Genomic DNA, 22,150 nt, shown 5'->3' on the forward strand with positions numbered 1-22,150 from the left:
TACTTTATTTAAATAATTTTTATTTTATTTTATTCTCAAATCATTCAAAATTCATAAATATCAAGTCTTGTAAAATATTTTAAAGATTTTTAAATGCAGGTTTTTGTGTGCAAACAGAGACTTCTGCCTGGTGCAGAGATAGATCAGCAAAACTATCTTGAAATGTTGGCCCAGGTTTTGATATAAGGTTCATTTCTCTATGGTCATGCTTGATTACAAATGCTTTAGGTAATGCAGTAGCAACTTTTTCAGCCCATGGACTCTTTGGCATCTTCTCCTTGTTGGGCAGGTTAATCTGAAATTGTACATACATACATAGTTGTGAGTGCTATTGTAAGACAGTGGTATTTAAGAATTACTACACTAGTGATGGTTCCAATAATCTCTATGATCAAGCAGAGTCAGTACATGACACAGATAGTTTAATTTTGGACATTTTCACATAATTTCTATTGATAGAATATTAGTATTAATATTTAATAAATTCATAATAACAAAATATGATGATTTTTAAGTTGATATACATACCACTTTTGTTTTCTTAGCACTTTTATATGCAACTGGTGTTAAAATAACATTCTCTTTGTTATTGCTTTTAGGTTCTAAGTTTGCCTTAATTGGTTTGGGTATATGTGATGAACCAATCAATGGTTTCTTTGGACACACATCTTTGACAAGAGGCACTTGAGATTTCTTTATGTAGGAAGCCACTGGACTAGTTATGTGATCATATGCATTGAATTTGTGAATTGTCTTTTTATTAGTATTTTTATTGTGTAGGTCCAATTGTTTTTTTCCTTTTATTGCAGTAGATGGTGTCTTAAATAATGGTGTTCTTAATTGACCAGTCTTTTTACTACTGCTGTTCTGCTGTTGTGAGCTTGGCTCTGGCTTCATTTCCATTTTACACAACTTGTCAGAAGATGCAATAAGTTCTTCCTTCAGATATTCTGTGACAGTATTTGTTTCCTGCTTAACTATGAGATCTGAATCCGGATCTGTTTCAATCTTTATCTCTGGTAACAAATCAGTAGGAGAAGTATTAAAATAGCAATGATTGACTGGTATTTTCTTCACAATATCCAATGTATTATCTAATTCTTCTTTTTTAGGTGACATAAATAAATTTGCCACCATTTTCTCTAGCTTTATAAAACTATCCTCAGGGGAGTTATCATCCCTATTTGAACATGTTTCCATTTGAGAAATATCAGGATTAGAGATGCGTCTGGTATTTGTGTCATTGTTTAATATAAACTCATTTTCTCTTTTGGAAATTATATCAGGTTCAGAGTGCACTTCAATAATTTTGATACTGCTAGTAGTTTTATCAGTGTCCACAGGGGTTTTATCAAACCTATAATAAATGTTAGATGCATAAAATAAAGACAATTATATATATATTGTTAGTAGCCACAATAACAGAGCTATAATTTTTTGGATCTATCATTTTATTAAAAAAAATAAGTACTTTAAAAGTAGGTGGGTCGATCAACTTTTATTGGTCCGACGTGTACAGATCATGTCCCTGAAGGATAATTAATAAACATGAAATCATAAAGAGTTAAATTCGTTTTAATTATATTCCTTTTAATATTTTCTAGCATTATTGCGAACAATATTTTACTTGTTTTATTAATTTGTGCGTTGTTTCATGGTTGTCGAGGGACTAAATGCAATTTTCCAGTACTATCACATTTGTCCCCATGCCACAATGCATTAACAAACTTCGCATCACGAACACATACTATCACGACCATAAATACCAAATACACTCCTTGTTTCAGTACATAATTATTGACATCCAAACATACAAACCATTTTTTTTTATTGGATATAATACGATTTTCAGGCATTTTACTTTTGTCCCCATAAATCACCTACATGACACAGGTCTCACAGACAACCGTAATTTAGTTATGAAACCAAAACACATATGGCGCGGTAGATTCCTAAACAACAAGCTAAACACAATAATTAACTGTCGGGCTCAAACGCCACTTTGATTTGTATAAAATCACGGCAACAGTCGTCCGAGCGTTGTTGGTGAGTGTGGGGTGGCTTTTTTGTCAGTCCGTCAGACAACTGTGATTAAAACGTAAGTACTTGATGCATTGTTATCAATTATACTACACGAGATGCGCTTTCGTCTATATTTTAGTGTGAGCTGAGATTAATATATAAAATAACAATAGTATTTGCTTGGCGGCTCAAAATTTAAAAAATGTCCCGCGGACAACCAGTCACTTGGTCAACCAAAGTGGTTGTACCATGGACAATTTGGTTGTCCCTAGGACAATAATTATATAAAACTTATACTTTAACAGTTAAATAGTTCATGTTTTGTTTATTACTCGGCTGTTTCGGGAACACATTTTTATTACGCGATTTTATGTCTAGTTTAATTGTAATTTTAACATTTCAAAAATCAAGACGCTACTACTACAACTAAGATGTCCCCATATGAAAATCACATTATACTTCATTCATTCAGTTTTATCGAGAATCAGTTCATTTTAATTAAGTAAAATCAATAATACGATACGTAACAACCTCGCCTTAATAGTTTTTTTGTAAAAAATATCACTATTTCCGCTTTACTGAAACTTTTTTATCTATGAAACATTATTTGGTTGTTCAAAAGACATCATTCGTTTCAATTTTAATAAAAATATTTCGTATTTTGGGTGTAAATAGAACAAATATCAAAATATTATTTATTATTTAATATTAGAAGAATTTGTTTTAATTCTTAAGGGAATTTAACATTAAAAAAGTACTATTGTGTAAGTTGTCCAAAGGAATAGATCTGTTCGTGAAGTTAAATCCACAAATGTATTTAATCAACATCACTGCTGCTTATATAATCTTAATCTACGAAGAATTATCTTCTAAATGAAATAGTAAAATGCTGAAAATTAAGTAAAAAAAAAAATACGAGAAAATTATGATCGGGACCTTTAAAAATTGATTGACCCAGGTACTTAAATTAGTAATTTCAATATTAAGTACCTACTTCACTATTCCTTCGTTTATTTCTTTTTCACAAGAAACAATACACTCCTAACCGGTTTTGTGGTTCTTTAAACGGATAGTTTTCATACAACTTTGTACCTATGTATAGAAATAGAAAAATATTCAAATATCTTATGAAGTACAGCAATACTCACGAAATTGTTTTACGAAAAGGGCGCATAAAAATACGTTTTTTCACTTCTTCCAAAGACATTTTTCCAATAAATACCTCATCTTCAGAATCATTTTCATTTGTATACATATCGTTCTTCATCTGATCACCAGCCTCCAATCTCAAATTATCCATTATTAAAATAGTTATAAAATTAATAATACGAGTGAGTCTTTTTGTTCTTTAATAATATATCTAATATTCGCCGTCAATAGAATTTAATGACTAAAAAAGCTCATTTAAAGTAAGGTAGGTACCTACATAATAAAATACTTTTAAAATTGAATGCATCAGTTCTTAACTTCTTAGATTCAAATTCAAATAGAAAAACAGCTGTTAAAATGTTAAATGTCAAGGAACTTGACTGATACTATTTTTTGTCTATGGACAGGAAATACAAAGCGGCCTATTCAATGTTCGACTTTGTCATAGACTACACAACTACAAACTTAAAGCATATACAGACGCTCCGATTTGGTTGGTGCCAACCATATTGGAACCGACATAGCAACCATTCCAACATTGCTACAGATTGTCCGACGGTTGGCCTTCCAGCTGTCAGTTGATTTTTCTGTTACTATATTACTTGCTCTGTGTTTGCTATGAAATTAGTGAACGGACGTCTTGCCTCATGCCACCGGTATTATCAAAAAATGTTAAAATAGCGTTATAGGATGTACGCATATTGTACAACTTATTTTTCTTTATGTTTTTAAAGTAGCCGCACTGTCAATTTTTTTAAGCTATTGTATAGCTTCTATCGCGTGCCTTGAGCGCGGGGACCGAATCGAGAAATTCCGTAACGATAAAACCTCACGCTCCCCACTCCGACGGGCGGAGGTGTGGCTTGAAGGCATAGCATGCAATAGCTTTACCGCGGCAGTCGCCGAGTGCCACACGTCGTTTTTTTAAAACTTCTAGCATAATCAAATAAGCTTGATTTCTGGCAGTAATCTCACATAAGTTCTACAAACAGGGAAACTCTTTATAAAGTTCAAGTTACTTTATTATTATGTCACGTTCGGTAACCGTAACTCCCTCGGCGTTCATGTTGACGTCCTACACCGGCGGCGTTGCGAATGCGAATGAGCCAATTACCTATATTACTCTATGGAATGAGCCGATTTGGTCGGAACAAAGCTTCCAAACGTTCCAATTTGGTTGGATCCGATTTGGAAGTTGGTTTGGTCGGGATCGCCGGCGCATCCGACCACGTCAAACCAATATTAATAATAATTATGTCGGACCGACCGCTCTCTTCACTTTCCGATTTGGTCGTGGTCGGATGGTTGGCACCAACCAAATCGGAGCGTCTGTATATGCTTTTAGCACGAGTCTGCAACGTACCTAAATCAAATGAGTAATATTTGTGTAGTACGATTCAAACTTAATTGCGGTTCAGGTTAGGTGCAGGAGTGATTGTGGGTGCGCACTGGTGCGACTGACGAATTATCTCTTGAGAGGAAATAATTAACCAAATTTGCACCTGGCTCCCGGACCATGGTCCCTTAACGTCCTGCTAAATGCTAATACCTAAAATTGTTTTCTGCGCATCGGATCGTACGATGTTCCGAGCCGCCATGCCATTAAGTTTGAATCGTACTATAACCTTAGCTTGTAACAATTAAACTTACATATGGAATAAAAGAACTCCAGTAAAAAATAAATCAAGATCAAAAAAATGAAAGTCGGTTCTAACGACGTAGTTTCTGTTTGGAATTTTTAGTACAGTAAAAAAAACGCTTTATTTAAAGGTAGATTAAATTTTATTTCCGTTTAATTTTCTTTAATAATTCTGTCGCTTCTTTGTTAGCATGATGGTCATCATTTGATTTTGCTGGATAACTTGCTGCTAATTTTAAGTAATACTTGGCTTGATCTTCTTTCTTTAACTTCAGATAACAACTTCCCAATCTAAGTAAATTAATACTATAGAATCTTGGCTGTGCTTCCTCGGCTTTTAAGAAATATTCAAGTGCATCTTCGTAAGTCGAATGAGGTAATGCCGCAAATAATGTTTCGGCGGTTTTGCGCTGATGCCACGGCACCTCTGTTACTTGATAACACCATTCGCCTAACATATGCAGTAGCGTTGCATCATTTGGATTTAATTTTATAGCCAACTATAATTAAATTAAAAAATAAAGGTGAATATTAATTCAATTTATAAAATATAATATGTAGTATTTGGAAATTATTTGTGAGTGGGTTTTGAATTATAATCAAATTCATGAGATGATCCGTGAATGTACTAGGGCTGTTTTCCAATTAGAGCGTTTTCACATTATCCGATCCGATATCGGATATCGGAAGCCGATAGCCGATATCCGATATCGGACACAATTTGCCCTTTCACATTATCCGATAATATCGTCCCGATAACATGAGTGTTGCCAGAAACTGGAAAAGTAGATATATTGGGAATTAAAATAAACAGTGGATGCATTTGTGTTACAAAAAATAAACTTTATTTTAAATGAAATAAATAGTAATAAATAAACTGATGTTTTTCAAACCGGTTTAATCTGCTGACTGCGGAGTATGGATTTGTACCCTCTGCAGAGTCAGAATCTAGTTTCAATATTCAATTTCATTGTGAGGCTTGTTTTTTTATATGCTGTTTTTCTTTTTTTATTATTAGAACATGTTGTGTGGTCGTAGTGAATTTTAGAACTTTTTTATATTAAATCATGTATGACTGTTATGTTCTTATACAAATAAAATAAAAAAAAAATTCAACTCAGTATTAAAGCGACGAAACTAGCAAATACAAATTCAAATTACATTTACAAATGTAGGTGCTGTTATTACAATTTTATAGTGCTAATATGTACATTCTACCTAATATCTGGGGGTGCAAATATTTAAACAGAAATAAATTAAACTAAACTAATTCACAGTCACAGATTCCGCAATGTACATAGTACCACAGACTAATAATAATATAGCCATGACAACCAAAATAGTAAACAAGCTCAATAGTCGCCGCGCGTTCTTGACAAAATTTAGGGTCGCCGCCTTAGATTATGGATTGGTCTCCGCGCACGCTACGACTAGATACCGCCGGCGTACTCGAAAAATGCGGCAACTAAAAGTACGCCGAAATCGGCGTACCCGAGCCAGTCGTGTCACGAGCATTGTGTGGAGAGGGTGTACCGATAGTTTCTAAAGATTTTGGACAAAACCTGAAGTAAAATGCCTGTTTGTGCCATAAAACTGTTTAAAAAAAATACAACAAATAATAAGAAAGACACTGGGATCACGTAACATCAGGAATAATCGTATTATTCGATATTTCACCTGTACTTTGAAAATGTTGTTTACGAAAATACGACGCCATTTAGTGTTGCCGTACTGCATATCCCAAAAACACACTTTTAATTTGAACTTATTGTATTCATAATGTTTTTTTTTTTTCAATACTATTAGGTACTAACGCATATTATAAAAAAAATGATAATAACAATAATTTATTTCTGTTTAACCTTGTTTAACTGACTCATATGTTATTTTTTTATTACTGCTTTTTTACTTTTAAAAAACCTTTGTGATAGTATAGTGGCATCGCAAGTGGATTTGAGTCACATGTTCATGGGTTCGATTCCCGGCAAGGCCAAAATGAAATGAAAATATTTTTCAAACTTCTTTCCAAGATAGCCCATTTCCCATTTATGGGGTAAAATTTATGTAGCTGGCAGTACAATTCTTCACACACACTAGCGTCCTTACAAATTGCCTTACACACACTACAGAACTGAGTTGCCGCACTCACGGAGCTATTGTTTTTAGGTGGAGCGGTATCTAGTCGTAGCGCGCGCGCGGAGACCAATCCTTAGTCTAAGGGTTGCCGCATTCTAATTCTGAAATTTTAGAGAAAACTAAACAAAATTGCCGTATTGTAAATTTTCTTTTCAATAAAAAGGGTTTGATTTAAAAAAAATCAACTGATAGATCGTAGTTGTACATACAGTAAAAATAACTACAATAAAGAAACCGACTTCAAAAACAGCTGGAAAAGTAAAATATAAAAAAGATTTGATATTATTAATTACTTAATATTATTTAGATGTGCTATTTATTATACAGGTTTGATATCGGCGCTAAAACAAAGCACTAAATCTGTGACTCAATGACAACAATACAATAAACAGCTTACAGCACAACAGTAGTCCGAGTAGGAGGAGGAGCGAGGCAGAATGAGTAAATAAAGATAAAAGATACTAATATTTCGAAGATACGGTTGAATTTAAGAACACAATATATTTTTGTTTACTTCAGTTCAGCCAATTGCCGTATATTATAGGACGATATTAAAATAGCTCCCGTATAAATCGTATTTTTAATGCCTTTAAATACTTAAATGAATGTTTTCTTAATAAAAAGGTTTAAAGTAAATGAAAGGATTTTTTTTTTACATTTAGCGCCTAGAAATGACTGAAAATACACAAACTAGTGCTTTTTTTGCTGTTGGTATACTACCTTTTCGAAAATTGAGCTGGTAACACTGAACATTATCGTCCGATAGTTCACGGGAATATCGGTGTTGGCTCCGATATCCGATATCGGACTGGACAATGTGAAAGACAGGTACGTAAATCATACATTTTACTTAGCCTCCGATATCGGATATCGGCTATCGGCGTCCGATATCCGATATCGGACCGGACAATGTGAAAACGCTCTTACAGATCATAATGCGACTCAGTGGAGCACAATGCCGAATTATGCAAACGCACGAGCTGGTTGCGCTAAGTTCAGTGTTGAAAAAAAAAATATTCATAGAATGCAATAACCTCATTAATGTGTAAATAAAGTGGTATACATAATAATTGGTTGAAAACTTTTTACGGTTAAGTATTTTAAATAATTTGGATTTTGATTATTTCATTAACATATTTTATTTCAATGTTTGTACCTTCATCCATACTTATATTTATTTTTCACAATTTGAATTAACTTTGATTATTTCGAAAAAACTACAATGAAACGAAAGCTTTAAATTTTTTTCTAACAATGTGCTGTAGTTGGAACATTCAACGTTAAGCATTATGCCGCCTAATGCGCTCTAAAGTCCGTTCGCGTTAAGAAAATAGTGCTGTAATTGGAAAACACCATAGATCTGTGGAAAACACGGTATAACTTGCTATTTTGCTATATAGAGTATAGAGCTAACTATTTTCTTAATCAAATCTCATTCAAAAAAACAGTAACTACCTACATAATATATGAATGTTTGTTACTTTTGAAAAGTTTTTAAAACTTACTTCCATATGTTTTCTAACATTTCCCAGTTCTTCTATTCTCCTTTTTAAACCATCATTGGAACTTTTTATATCTAGTATTAAAGCATACCACTTTTGCACGGCAAAATTATCCCAATGCGTATCTAATTCTTTAGCAATTATATTATAAGCCTTTGTTATAAGTTCGCATTTGTACTCTTGATTATATTTTGGAAGTTTTGCCATATTGTATAAAACACGGCATAAGCGCCATTTTATTTCTATATCATCCTGTTTCTGTAATAAATTATGTTTAAAAAAAAAAACAAAGACATAGATATAGTAGAAGGTACGATTCAAACTTAATGGCGGCTTGGAAAATCGTACGATCCGATGCGCAGAAAACAATTTTCTGTGCGCACTGCGCACCCGCACTCGCACCTGCACCTACTTCCAAACCGCCATTAAGTTTAAATCGAACTGTACCTACGTACTATAATTATTGGTACCTATGTACTAATAATTCCTGAGATTCCTATTGCCACTTTATATTTTTATTCTAAAGAATTTTATTCTAGATTGCCCTGTTATAAGTAGGTACTTAATAAAAAGTGTAGGTAGATATGTTAATAACATTTAACATTCCGAGAAGAGTACGTCGAAATGTTGCGTATTAAATTATTATCTTTTAGCCATATATACCTACAACCGTAGAAATCTAAGTAACAAGACACTGTTATTTAGATTTCTATGCCTAACCAATTAACCATAATTGGAAGAATGCCATCCATTGCCGTTCATAGTAGGTACAATCAAACTGCACGATAGTAGGTGCGTTGTGCTGTTTTTGAAGATCGATTGTTATGTAACTTTATACTATACCTTTTTACATAAGAAAAAGAAACAGCATTTAATTGCAATAATCAATATCAATTGCGTAAATTAAAATTAGCAGTCGCGTTGATGGGCGTTTTTATGGACTAAGCTATTTCAAATTTTTGAAGGTATTTGATATTTAGCATTTTAGCATTCAAATGCTAAAATTTTCTCACAGTTGTGGGTAGTTTCTGCACTTCCTCATATTTAAACTGTGGTAAAACTCACCCGTAAAAGTATTTAGGTATAATATTTTAACCAGTATTTATAATTTAATTGCACAGATATAGATTTGCTATCAACATTATTTCTTTTACACAATTAAATAACTGTTAAGTACCACAATTTATATCTATACTAATATTATAAAGCTTAAGAGTTTGTTTGCTTCAACGCGCTAATCTCGGGAACTACTGGTCTGATTTGAAAAATTATTTCTGTGTTAGATAGCCCATTTATCAAGGAAGGCTATAGGCTATAGGATTTATATCATCTCGCTAAGACCAACAGGAGTGGAGTACTGCGGGTAACCCGCGGAGCACAGCTAGTCATACATGAAGCAATAACCCAACACCATTTGTTGATCATTATACTATAAAGCTTACATATCATATTAATTATGCTTTACCTCATAACCACACAAAATTTTATGACATTCTTCATATTTTCCCGACTCAAATAAACGATCTGCAACCTCAATTACAGATGGTGTCAAATCGACTTTGGTTTCAGGAGATAGTTTTAATTTTGTAGGCCAAATAAACATAACAACCAAAGGCTTATAGAATGATTTAATTGAATAATTAGCATGTTTAACCTGTAACAATATTTAAAATTACTAAATATAAGAAAACTAATACCTATTATATTTACTTTACAGTTTCACCAAATATAAAATTAGCTATTTTTTAAATTATCTGTTTTCCAAGTTTTTTAATAATAATAATTATTTGTTAATATTAATTGTACTACTTGCCGTTTCCATTAGCTGCTTAAATTTATATTTTCTGCTATTTTGTAGAATTGATCTATAGAAAAAACTTTCCCAAATGTATTTATTAACAAATTGTAGCCTCATTTTATTTAAATAGGTATTTAAGATCTGTATACTATTTTTATATAATTTTTCTTTATAAGAAGACACACATCACATAACCTTTTTCAGTCCTTACTGAAAATTACATAGGTGCCATATTAAAAATAAAAACATTATTTACACAAGGTTAACAATAGCATGTAATTAAAGAGTTAAATAACTATTGAAATTTGTGCTATATGTGCAAACAATAAAATATATTCTATAATATAAAAATGAATAGCAAAATATGTTGGAAAGCGCATAACTCGAGAACGACTGTACCAATTTCATTATTTTTTTATAATATTTCTTAAAGTATGGGGATGGTTTTTATGGAGAAAAAACATAAACATACATAATTACAAAATAAGTAGGTACTACTTTCATAGTAAGTATAATTAGTACTTACTCTGTTTACATTAATTATTGTTAATACAGTACCTATGAACAAAAAAAAATACACACAGTCCAACATAGAATCTGTTTGTTTTGTTTGAAGTCGGTTATAAATAATGTAAAACATAAAATTACAAGAATTTGCAATTTACTTTACACATTGTAATAAAATGTCCTTAAGCTTTTGGTGTAGGTAACTAAAAATCTGCGTAAAGTGCAATTTAAAAATCACACAGAAATAGATTTCTGAGTATAATAGGTAACTATTTTCAACTAGGTATTTAAATCCGAGATTTAAATAATAACTAATAATACCTAATAAGTTGAATTGTTGCTGTCAACGTCAAGTATCTGTGGTCAAGTATCAGCTGTGGTCAGGTCTGGTCAGGTGGTCACGGTGGTCACGAAGACGTTATACACGTTATACTATTAGGTACGGTTGGTTCACTATAGAAACGAATCTTCAATGGCGGCCAAAGCTGACTTTGACAGATGGTAGGATCAGCAAAAAAGAAAATAAAAATAACGTAAATTGATAATTATTTTATTAATTATTTCAAATTGTTTGTTGACAAACTTTTTTGTTATTGTATTTGTGTATTTATATGAATTATCATATTAACGTATACAGAATGTAATAAAATCCCCATAATACTTGTAATAAGCCCATAAAACTGAACAACTTTTCCTAAAGAACATATTTTGTCAAATTCCAATAAAACATTATTTACTTTCGCAAATGCATAATAGGCTATTTGACAGTATAAAAAATAAATTACTTTTTTGTGTAATCCATATTATATATAAGGTTTTTGAAGCGATTTAAATTAATAAATGATATAAATAATAATTTATTTATTTATATCTTATTATTATTTATTTATTTTATTATTTATTATATTATTTATTTATTTTTATTTATTTAATCGTCGAGAAAAAACATCATATTTTTTAAAATTACCACGTGACCGAAAACATCCATGATTGGCTGCATCTGCTATGACGTCACAGCGGCGTAAATAACAAATGATCCCAATGTTTATTCACGTAGTTGCTGAATTTCGCTTTTGGTTTTGTTTCTTGTATAACTTATTTCTTGTGATTCAAGGTGTCTGTAATCAGTTTTGTTCTTTATGTGTTAATTTTGTTTGTCATGGAACCTAATTTCGAAAAAGCAGGCAGTCGAATCTACCTAAAGTGGACGCTATAATGGTTGGCATGTTCTTTAAAAACAACCCAGAATTTAAGTTAATATTTCAATCGTCATTCATTACCTTTTTAGTTAAATGTACCTACAAACATGAATGACAATAGCACAATAATTATGAAGTATACATTTTTTAGGGTCCTTTGTTTTTCATTTCAGCCATCCAGTTTATAGGATTGACGTGTTTGTATTTTTTATTATTATTTTCAATATCAATACAAACACGTCATCATCAATTTATATAATATATATTATCATTATCTTACCTCAAGCAGGTACCTAAGTAATGAGACGATTTATACTATGTATTGCAAATAAAATAAACTGCCTACTAGGTATTCAACACCATACTTACATCGAAGTGGTCTTCACAAAAAAATATAACTGTTTTAATTGATATATCTAATATCACTTGGATTTCTGCGAGCTAACTGCAACCACTTTCTACGCATTTTTATATCTTTTGGAGCACATATAAATACCTAGTTTGTCAGGGGTTTTAATAGTTGTATTTCTGCATCCAGGAACTACACACCAATAAGAACTCATTTTCTGGTATTTAAACAGATTAACTTAATTATACTATAATTAAAACAAATACGAACAATAAGTACTAGGAGCAAGTTGATGTTTACGCCGCTGTGACGTCACCATGGTCGCGAGCCGCCATATTCTTCAAAATTGTGTTTTGGCGGCATATTTGAATATCATGTTTTTATTTTCCATTTTCTCAATGAATAACTACAAAAAATTAAGAAACATGTGTTTTGTGTGTTCTATAAACGTATCTTAATAATTTGAGACAGTTATCAAAACCTTGTCAAATAGCCTATTGTCATTGTAAATTTATGATAAAAACTATTATAGGGAAAATCAAATACATTTTAGTGATTTAATTTTTCGCTTTTTTTTTGCATACCGTACGGCCGTGTGTGAGCGAGAGGGAATGATAAGCGCCGCCATTGAAGATTCGTTTCTTTATTGAACTAGCTAATAATACCATAGAATATACATACTCTAACGTAGCTATGATTATACCGTGACTATACTGTGTAACTTGTGCTACGGGCTACCCAAGAAGCTTATATACATAAGCTTCTTGGTGCTACCTATTAACTAGACTGCTCACCAAAAATATTTGTTTTGATAAATTATGATCTATTTTATACGATTAAGGTTGCATGTTCCTTAGCGGAAGCAAATAAAAAGACGGTCCGAGCGAGTGGTGTCCCAGAAGGAAATGGTCCTTGTCTAACGTTTTGACAACTCTTCTTCTTCTTTTTGTTTTGACAACTTATTATTCAAGCAATCATTGACGTCTAGGGCCTGCGCAGACGAGGAATTTTAGTCCCTGGCACGGCGGAGAAAAAAGTACACTCCGCGACTAAAAACTCCGCCGTGGATTTACCGCGGACTCAACGCACACGTATTGCGGAGAAAAGCACGCTATGGAAGCGAATATGAATAGGTTACAACGCGGACTAAAGTCCGCCGTTTGCGTTGCTTCGTCTAGTTTTTTCGTCTAGACTTTTTGTACACGGTACTTTAATCCCTCGTTTGCGTTACTCGATACAGTTGTAAGTATTTTATTTTAGCGGACAAAAAAGTCCGCGGATTAAAATCCCTCGTCTGCGCAGGCCATTAGGAAGAAATAGTACTCAGGATGACCATGAATTTTGTTTGACTTTGCACCGACTTTCGCACCTTTACGGTACAATATGCGTAGACTATGATTAAGTTTTTTTACATACATTAAATTATCAATATAATATTATGTACTGGTTATTTACCCGCTCGCTTTGCAAGCAATTTGTCCCTTATTTTGTTAAGCCATGGTCACCTAGTAAGAAACACAGCTGTACAATAGTGCACCGCAGTTATTAGTATATAAAACGTTTTTGATTATATTTTGTTCTAAATGCAAACACTTTATAGAAGCTTTCTATCTTAGAGTATATATACTATCTATAGAGTGCGAACAACCAAGTGGGAACAGTAGGCACAGGTGGGAACAACACGACGCTCCCGCCGCGAGCGCTCGCAGTCGTGGTTGAGTGCTCACGAAGTGCATTGCTCTAGATTTTTTTCATATTTACGAATAAACGTGGTGAAATGTGCAGTTCTATCTTGCAAAAACGATACTAGAAAATAAACAAAATTGAAATCCACTATCAAATTTCATCAGTAAGTCGATTGTTTTACATAATTTGATGAAAATAAATCTAGCATCGCGGGGGTGAAGAGTAGGTGGGAGGCGGACACGCGCAGGCTCGCTCGCGCGCCTCACTGCCGCCACGTGATCGTAGTGATGTGACCTGACCAACGCTGTACTCGATATAAAGTTTACTAGAAGAACTATATTTTAACAAATTATTTATTTAACTTTAAAATTAAAACTCTTTTAAAAATGTATTATTAATAAATTTGTGGTGTGTTTTGTATGATACACTTTCTAAATTATGAATGCGAATGTATTATAGTGTAAATGTAAAGTATGTAATGTTACGATATATTTTCTGAACCGCTAAATTGATTTTGAAGATTTTGATAGTAGAATGGATAAAATTGAATAAAAAAATTATTAATATTATTTATTATATTATCATTTTAAATTATTAATTATTCCTTAATATTTTTTACCATTTTTAAAACATTATTATTATTGTTTGATTTATTATTAAATAAATAGCACTAAACCCGATCTTTTATTTTATTAACTTTATTATTTAAAAAGTACTCACGTTTTTCTGATATTCCAATCAAACATATTTTTTAAAGTACTTATAATTAATACAAGAAAATATTTAATATTCAAATGGAATAAACAAACTTTATTCAGTTGGTAAACAAATTTAAAATTACATATTTATACTTTATTCATATATTTTTCCTTTAATAACTTATTGAACATAAAATTTACTTATGATACATATTTATTTACATAACTTATCGATAGTTCAACACGCAATTGATATCTACCCATCCCTATTTGTCACACACACATCTATATAGTATCTATAGCTCATCTGCCTACGATGCGCACTATGCAATTTGTGCAATACACTCGCTCTATACTATTGTAATATATACTCTAAGCTTTCTATGGACTATCCAAGGACTATCGCTCCTTTTTTTTTTTTTTTTTTTTACGTTGGGAAATGCTTTTACGCATCCCCCTCTACAGTTTTGCTGTATGAGGGGGTATGTGGGACTCGCGAGAAGCCATACCCACTAAAACCCAACGGTGGCCACCGTTCACCTTCGGCGGCAGGGGTTAACAGCTAGGCCTTATACCCCCACCGCCTACGTAGTGAGTGCCGCAACTTGGCGACCCGACCAAGCCCATAAGTTGGCAATAGGTGACGGTATCGAAAATGATAACGCCACCATATTACCGGGCTATCCGCTTTTTGTCACAGGGGGGGCCGGTTTACTTGCAGCGAGCATAACTGTAGTATGCTCGTCTCTACGTAAACCTCCCCCTGTGTTGGTTCGCATTAATTTAAGGCTGACGTTCGACGTACAGACGTCTGCGTCTGCCTGGTTTACGTCGGCGCAGAGGGTCAGCCGCTGGGTCATTTTCCCTAGCCCTCTCTGCGTCCTCCTTTGCCCTCATGATGGTATCGCAGAAGGCCACAACCATATTCCAATTCGCTTCGCCAGCGACCATTGACTTAACGAGGCCTTGCAGGGTCAACTCGTTTCGTGTTCCCAACAAACTCTCTAGAGGCCTTCTTTCGCTTGTCCATGTTGGACATTCCACCAAGGTGTGTAGGGCCGTGTCCAACTGGCTGCTGCAGTGGTGGCATGCGGGGGCCGCTTCCCGCCCTATCCTATGCAGGTAACTGCCAAAGCATCCGTGCCCCGACAGCACCTGCACAAGACGGTAGGTGAGCGACCCCCACCGTCTCTCTACCCATTCTCTCAGCACCGGGCTAATCGCGTTGAGAGTCCAGGCCCCCACGCAGGACACATCAAGTTCTTGGCGCCATTTTAGGAACACTTCATCGCGCGCTTCCCGCTTCCAGGCTTCGAGTGTTTCAGGGGGCAGCTCTGAATCCCTACTTCTTGCCTCCGCTCTGCGCCAGTAGACCTCCGCCAGGGCGGCCGCTTCGAGGTGCCAGGGTGCAGTTCCAGCTATAACGCACACCGCATCGTAAGAAACGGTGCGATACGCCCTTGCAACCCTTATAGCTATCACTCGCTGCGACCGCCTCAGCACGATAGTGTTACGTGTTAAGAGCTTATCAGCCCATATCGGGCACCCGTACAGCGCCTGAGAGCGCACAACGCCAGCAAAGAGTCGGCGGCATGCCCCGCTTGGCCCCCCAATATTCGGCATGATACGGCAGAGAGCCGCTGCCGTGGTGCTGAGCTTTGTAGTCAGTGCCGAGAAGTGAGCTTGGAATGTCCATCGCGGATCGAGCACCAGACCGAGATATTTCAGTCTGGACCCAATTCGGATGGGCACCCCACTCACCACTATCTCCTCCCCAGACGGTGGAGCCCTCCGATGTCCATGAAAGCATATGGCTTCTGATTTTTCAAGTGCTACTTTTAGCCCTAGACTTTTAATTTTGGCGACAACCTGTGCCACTCCAGCCGTAGCACGAAGTCGTGCTTCTCTAAAGTCACGCCCAGTAGACACGACTAGGGTATCATCGGCGTAACAGATGGCGTTTACACCTTGCGGCAGGACTCCTTGCAGCACGTGGTTGTACCCGATGTTCCACAACAGAGGCCCCAAAACAGAGCCCTGTGGAACACCGCATGCAACCCTGTGGCTACCCCAGCCATGTTTTTTCGGGAAGGTAATTTTACGTCCACCAAGGTAAGACAGGATGGTTCGTCTGAGATAGTGCGGTAGGCGATGTCGAGCGAGGCCGTTTAGAATCTTGTCCCAAGGCAAGGTATTAAACGCATTGGAAATATCCAAAGATACTGCCAGTGCGACCCCACCTTGGGAAACGCAGGCTTCGCAGATGTCGCGCAAGCGGGCTATGGCGTCTACTGTAGACCGTCTCCGCCTAAAGCCATATTGCGCTTCCTCGAGGTCCGGTCCCGTTAGTGCCAGATGGTTTTGGATGCGGCTGGCAATTATACGCTCGAAGAGCTTGCCAGCCTCGTCTAACAGGACAATCGGCCTATAGGCTGATGGAGAGTCGGCCGGTTTGCCACTCTTTTTAAGCAGAACGAGGCGACCCACTTTCCATCGTTCTGGGAACCTCCCGTTCTTAAAACATTCCGTGAGTAGTTCGCAGAATCGTGGGGCCAGTCCATGTGAGAGGGCAAGTGACAATACTTTTCCACGCACGCCATCGGGGCCCGGGGCGGTAGTTTTCCTTTTAAGGCGATCCACCGCCGCCTCCAATTCGGTTAAGGATACATCCGGAATAGACCCAGTGCAGGCCGACTCACCTTGATCAAAGCATCGATCCGCGTAATCAGTTGCATTTCGACTTGGGAAAAGGGTAGACACCACCTTTTTAAGCAGAGCCGGCTCCAAAGTAGCTGTTATTGGTGGAGCCCAAGGACGTAACTTATTCATGACCAGCCTGTAGGGGCGCCCCCAGGGGTCAAGATTCAGTGTGTCAAGCAGTTCGGCCCATGCCTTCTCCTTCGCGGTCGCTATGGCCTCTCTAAGGGTCTTTTTTGATTCTTGGTATGTGGCATACCGCTCTGATTCTTCGACAATGGAGTAATCTGCCTGCCTCCTCTTTCGTCTATGTTTAGTGTATCGGCGTCTGGCAGTAACGCAGGCCGATCGAAGCTGCGCAAGTTCTGGTGACCACCAATAAACTTTATTATGTGGCGGACATGGCTTTATTCTCGACATTGAGGAGTCTGATATATGCGTCATTGTTGCCGCAAACCATTCCGCCTCAGTATCCACGTTTGTGGAGTCCGGTTTCGGACACCACGCACTGACTATGGATGCTAGTTCCAACAGGTGCCTATCCAGGGTCTTGAGGGACCATCTCGGGCCAGACTCGGCAGGCGCAGGACTTGTGTTCCTATGCGGATTTGATTTGTATGGCAAGATATCAAACCGGATGTATTTGTGGTCAGACAAAGTCTCCACCTCTGACAAGACCTTCCAACCACGAGCACGATGAGCAAGGGTGGGGCTCGCAAACGTAACATCCACGACTGACCCCCCCTGCATGCGCACACATGTGTTCTCATTGCCCTGGTTTAGCGGGACCAGGTTCTGGGCTGCGAGCCATTCGACAAGAATGTCTCCGCGAGCATCCGAGGCAGTGGAGCCCCACAACGCGGATTTCGCGTTTAAGTCCCCGGCAATGATAACTGGGTGAGGACGACCCCATTGGATCATGGAGTTTACTTCTCCCAAGAACGCTTCGAACTCAGCCAGCGTCTTGTTCGGTGAGAAGTAAACTCCAATGACAACCATGTCAGTTAGTTTCACGGCAACACATCCGTGACCTTTCATGTGCGCACAAATTTGAGGTGATCCGTTTCCTTGTATTATGATTAGGGCAGCAACTTCGTCGAGATCCCCGACCCAGTTGTCCCGCTCAGATAGAACTGCATAGGGTTCCGACAGGATTCCGATGTGTATGGACCACTGTGCCAGGCTCTGCATCAGTAGATCCTGAGCCCTGGCACAGTGGTTCAGGTTGGATTGCAAAATCCGTAGCGCCATCCTATACTTCGATGGTTTCTACTATCTCCATGATCGCTCCGTCTGCCTGGGAGCCCGCAGTGTGTCTCTTAGGCCGTGTTTTTGGCGCTCTATTATTAGGGGCAGCGCAGCCATCACCGCCTAAGCGATGGTCCGCTTTTCTGCCTGCTGCTGTGCATACTGTGCAGTTCGGCTTGGCGGTACAGTTGGCAGCTTTGTGGTCTGGCTGCCCGCAGCGGTAGCATAGATGGCTGCGATCACACTCTGAAGTGCAGCGGTTGGCCACGTGCCCGACTTCCAGACATCGGAAGCATCGCATCTCTCGTGGTGCCTGTACACTTACCCTTGCCGCTACCCATCCGACGAGAAAGCGCGTTTCGGTAAGTTTTTTGGCCACTGTTACAGGGCAGTTTACCCAGGCTGCATAGAGTCCAGTTCTGTCTTTGCGTATTTGGCTAATCCGTATTTGGTCAACCAAGCATTCTCCCTTTGAGACAATGGCGTCCTTCAAATCATCCGCTGTCACGGACGCGTCTAGGCCCGATACGCGTAGGTCTGCCATTTTAACTGGTCTTGAGACCTTGATGGCATTGTCTTTAAAAAGGGCCTTCAATTTGTTTGCTAATAGATCAGCTTTTTCTCCGCTACCGGGCCCAGGGATCTGGATAACTGTGGCTCCTGTGACCGCCTGGCGAAACTTCACGCAGTCTATTCCGGCCTCCTTGAGGTCAATTCTAGTTCTAGCTTCCTTGATAGCAGAGGCGTATGTAACGCCGTTAGCCTGTGCCTCTGCTGAGATTGTCAAGACGACTGCGGCAGATCGTGGAGCCTTCAGCATACGTTGAGATGGTTTGGGTGTTTGGATCTTACGTGTATCAACCGTAGTTTTTCCGGACCCAGCACGTAGTGCCTTGTTCGCGTCTGATCTGCCCTTTCTCGTCACCACTGACCAGCCCTCGTTAGAAGGATCGGCCGTGGGCGCCGTTAGGGTCTCCGCGTCGTCACACGAAGGAACTACCGTCGCGGGAGAGAAAGCAGGAGTAGATCCCCCGGCTCGCAATTCCACCGCTCGACTCTCATTCCCAGATCCTTTCCCTTTCTTCTTTTTCTTCTTTTTACCTCCCTCTTGTATTTCGGTCTCTTGCTTTTCCTGCGCCACGTTCTGTGCCAGCTTAGAGAGCGCCTTGGTTTTTTTAGGCCTTGGTCCCGTATTCTTTAAGACTTCTGGACGACTGTCCTTCCGAGGTTCGATATCTCGGCTTCTTCCTCCCTCCGTAGAACTGGAGAGGTGATGTCGCCGCTGCGGACTCGCTCGTGGTTGCAAGTTCTGCAGCCGCGTATCAATAAGCTCTCCTAACTTGCGCACCATTCTGGCTTCGAAATCTTCAGGTATCTCCACCGGTTGCGCAGAGCCAACAGAGCCCCGATGTATGAGCAGCCGCAGCTCCCGCATTTCACTTTGGATTACGTCCAGTCTTATGCGCAGACGCTCATTCTCGGCGCGAAGAGCACTTGTTTCTTCGGTAAGAGTCCTCACAGCCAGGGAATCAGCGTCCTCCCTAATCGCCTTGGCGGCGCTTCTCAAGTCGGCTACGTAGGTAGACTTGAGGTGGTTGGAAGTTTTGGCAATCTTTTCGACGATTGTTAGATTTGCCTCTATTCTCTTCCTAACCTCTTCTGTCGCAGTATTGGCACCAATTGTGTGCAGCGCTATGGATGGTGACCTCGCAGTTTTTGATTTTGGGTCTGCCGAGGTGGATGCTCCGGTTTCCGTTTCAGATTGGGCTTCTTTCTCCACTCTGTGTGCCTTGCGGAGACCTGTGCGAGGTCTTCCTGAGGGAGATGGGATGGTAGTATCGCTCGAACTTCCGTCATCCAATCGCGAGCGTTTTCGGGTGCGCCAGAAACGTGACTCTTTGCCTGGGGTACACAGAGCCTCTCGGCAGGCCAGGGGACTCATGGTTACCCGTGAGTTTATACTCGCCATGGAGTTAGCGGAGTCTGACTCCGCGGCTACGTCTGTCATCATATAAGAACGATTGACAGTTCCTCCAGCTTCAGTAGGTGTAGTGGTAGCGCCCGATATACGCTCCAATACCACACTACATCTTCCAAGTGCCGATTCTCTCGGCAATCCTCCTCCTTCTACTGGTTGGGGTTTCATTGTGACTGTACTTAAGTCCCACGAGTATGGGGGAAATATGTGGTCCGCCCGAGTGGTGCCCCCTGCACCCGGGTAACCCTGTTACACCCCGGAGGGCGGGCGGTATCCGGGGGTTGGCCGCTCCGACTTGGTCCTCTCGCCAAGCCACCTACCTCCCACCGAGAAGGTAGGAATCCGACGTCGCGCTTAGGCCCCGTGGGGCGCCCCAACGCCGAAATAGAGGGGTTTTTTATTGAGGTCACCTTCCTCTCGGGCCGGCCGGTTAAAGCGAGCCCCCTGGACGCACTGAAAAAGGACTATCGCTCCTATCCTAAGAGCAATTAACCTATAGAGTTCTTATATTAAGACAGAACAAAATACATATTTTCTAATCTACTTACTCTTAGTCAATAACAGCATAAGCCAGATTGAGATAGCGATAGAGTATCTGCACTGTCTTCAAACGTAGCGCGCCGGCAGTCAGTTTGTTTTCCAACCAGCTGGTGGGCTCAGTGCGTCAAGTGTTTTTAACGAAATATTTAGAAAATATAAAGTGTACAGTGTTTCTTTTTATTTGTCAGTGTGCTAAAATAACTATTGTATGTTTAGCAACCGGTTATCACTAGTCGAATGGGAGTTTTGGATAAAAACAATGTAAAAATATCTTTCCATCGGTAAGTGATTTTCAGCAAATTGATAAATATTTATGTTTTAAACCTATTTGAAGGTTTTATCAAGCGCTTTTTTGTAATTTTATGTTGTAACTGTAACATTTACCCACTTTATGGGGTTGTGGAATATAAAATAATGAAATAATTTTTAAAAAACGTCACAATAATATCACGTTTGGCATTTTGTTTACCACCGTAGTGTTGTAACACATCTAGCGTATATTATCGATTTATGACAAAAAATCTATTTCATATTAACGTTGATTTATTTATTTTGTTTCATAAATCAGATTTATATGTAGTTGTTGTTGCAAATAATAGATGTAAATTTTTTACCGCAGGAAAATAAAACATACCACGTGGTTGTTTTATTTGCACTATGTGTTTTAGTTTTCGTTTGTTGTTTATTAATTTCTCTTTCAGATTATTAATAAATTCATTTTGTTTTAGATTTCCAGAGCTAAATAAAAAATGGGTATAAAACGTGAGACATGAGTTGATTGGACGCCGCCACAATTTGCAATATTGTGTTCACTGCATTTCGAGCCTACTTGTTATCAAGATGGATACTCTAGAAGAATTGTGCAATCTTACGCTTACGTTTTTTTTTGTTCCTGTAGATAATAAATACATTTGATTAAAGAGAGTGAATTTTTATTTTGAAATTTTTTACACATAAGTTACCTACTTTAAATGTGTAACTATGTGAAAATTAAACGGTTGA

General features: G+C 38.0%; 3 protein-coding genes across 3 annotated transcripts; all 3 read right to left on the reverse strand.

The window, feature by feature from the left end:
- Window positions 1–9: 9 nt before the first annotated feature.
- LOC123695704 lies at window positions 10–3,474 on the reverse strand. The gene is made up of 3 exons (XM_045641652.1): window positions 3,171–3,474; window positions 529–1,357; window positions 10–295 (listed from the first exon to the last, which is right to left on the reverse strand). Exons 1-3 carry the CDS (start codon window positions 3,320–3,322, stop codon window positions 80–82), a joined length of 1,197 nt encoding a protein of 398 aa, XP_045497608.1. The 5' UTR covers window positions 3,323–3,474; the 3' UTR covers window positions 10–79.
- Window positions 3,475–4,689: 1,215 nt separating this feature from the next.
- LOC123696261 (regulator of microtubule dynamics protein 1-like) lies at window positions 4,690–10,813 on the reverse strand. The gene is made up of 4 exons (XM_045642369.1): window positions 10,773–10,813; window positions 9,914–10,102; window positions 8,452–8,706; window positions 4,690–5,310 (listed from the first exon to the last, which is right to left on the reverse strand). Exons 2-4 carry the CDS (start codon window positions 10,049–10,051, stop codon window positions 4,954–4,956), a joined length of 750 nt encoding a protein of 249 aa, XP_045498325.1. The 5' UTR covers window positions 10,052–10,102; window positions 10,773–10,813; the 3' UTR covers window positions 4,690–4,953.
- A 7,821-nt stretch (window positions 10,814–18,634) lies between these two features.
- Window positions 18,635–20,776, reverse strand: LOC123691124. The gene has a single exon (XM_045635398.1). The coding sequence runs from the start codon at window positions 20,774–20,776 to the stop codon at window positions 18,635–18,637; it is 2,142 nt and encodes a 713-aa protein (XP_045491354.1).
- Between the last annotated feature and the right edge of the window lie 1,374 nt (window positions 20,777–22,150).

Source organism: Colias croceus, chromosome 1 (genome assembly GCF_905220415.1).
Source record: "Colias croceus chromosome 1, ilColCroc2.1".
In the NCBI taxonomy this organism is placed as follows: domain Eukaryota; kingdom Metazoa; phylum Arthropoda; class Insecta; order Lepidoptera; family Pieridae; genus Colias; species Colias croceus.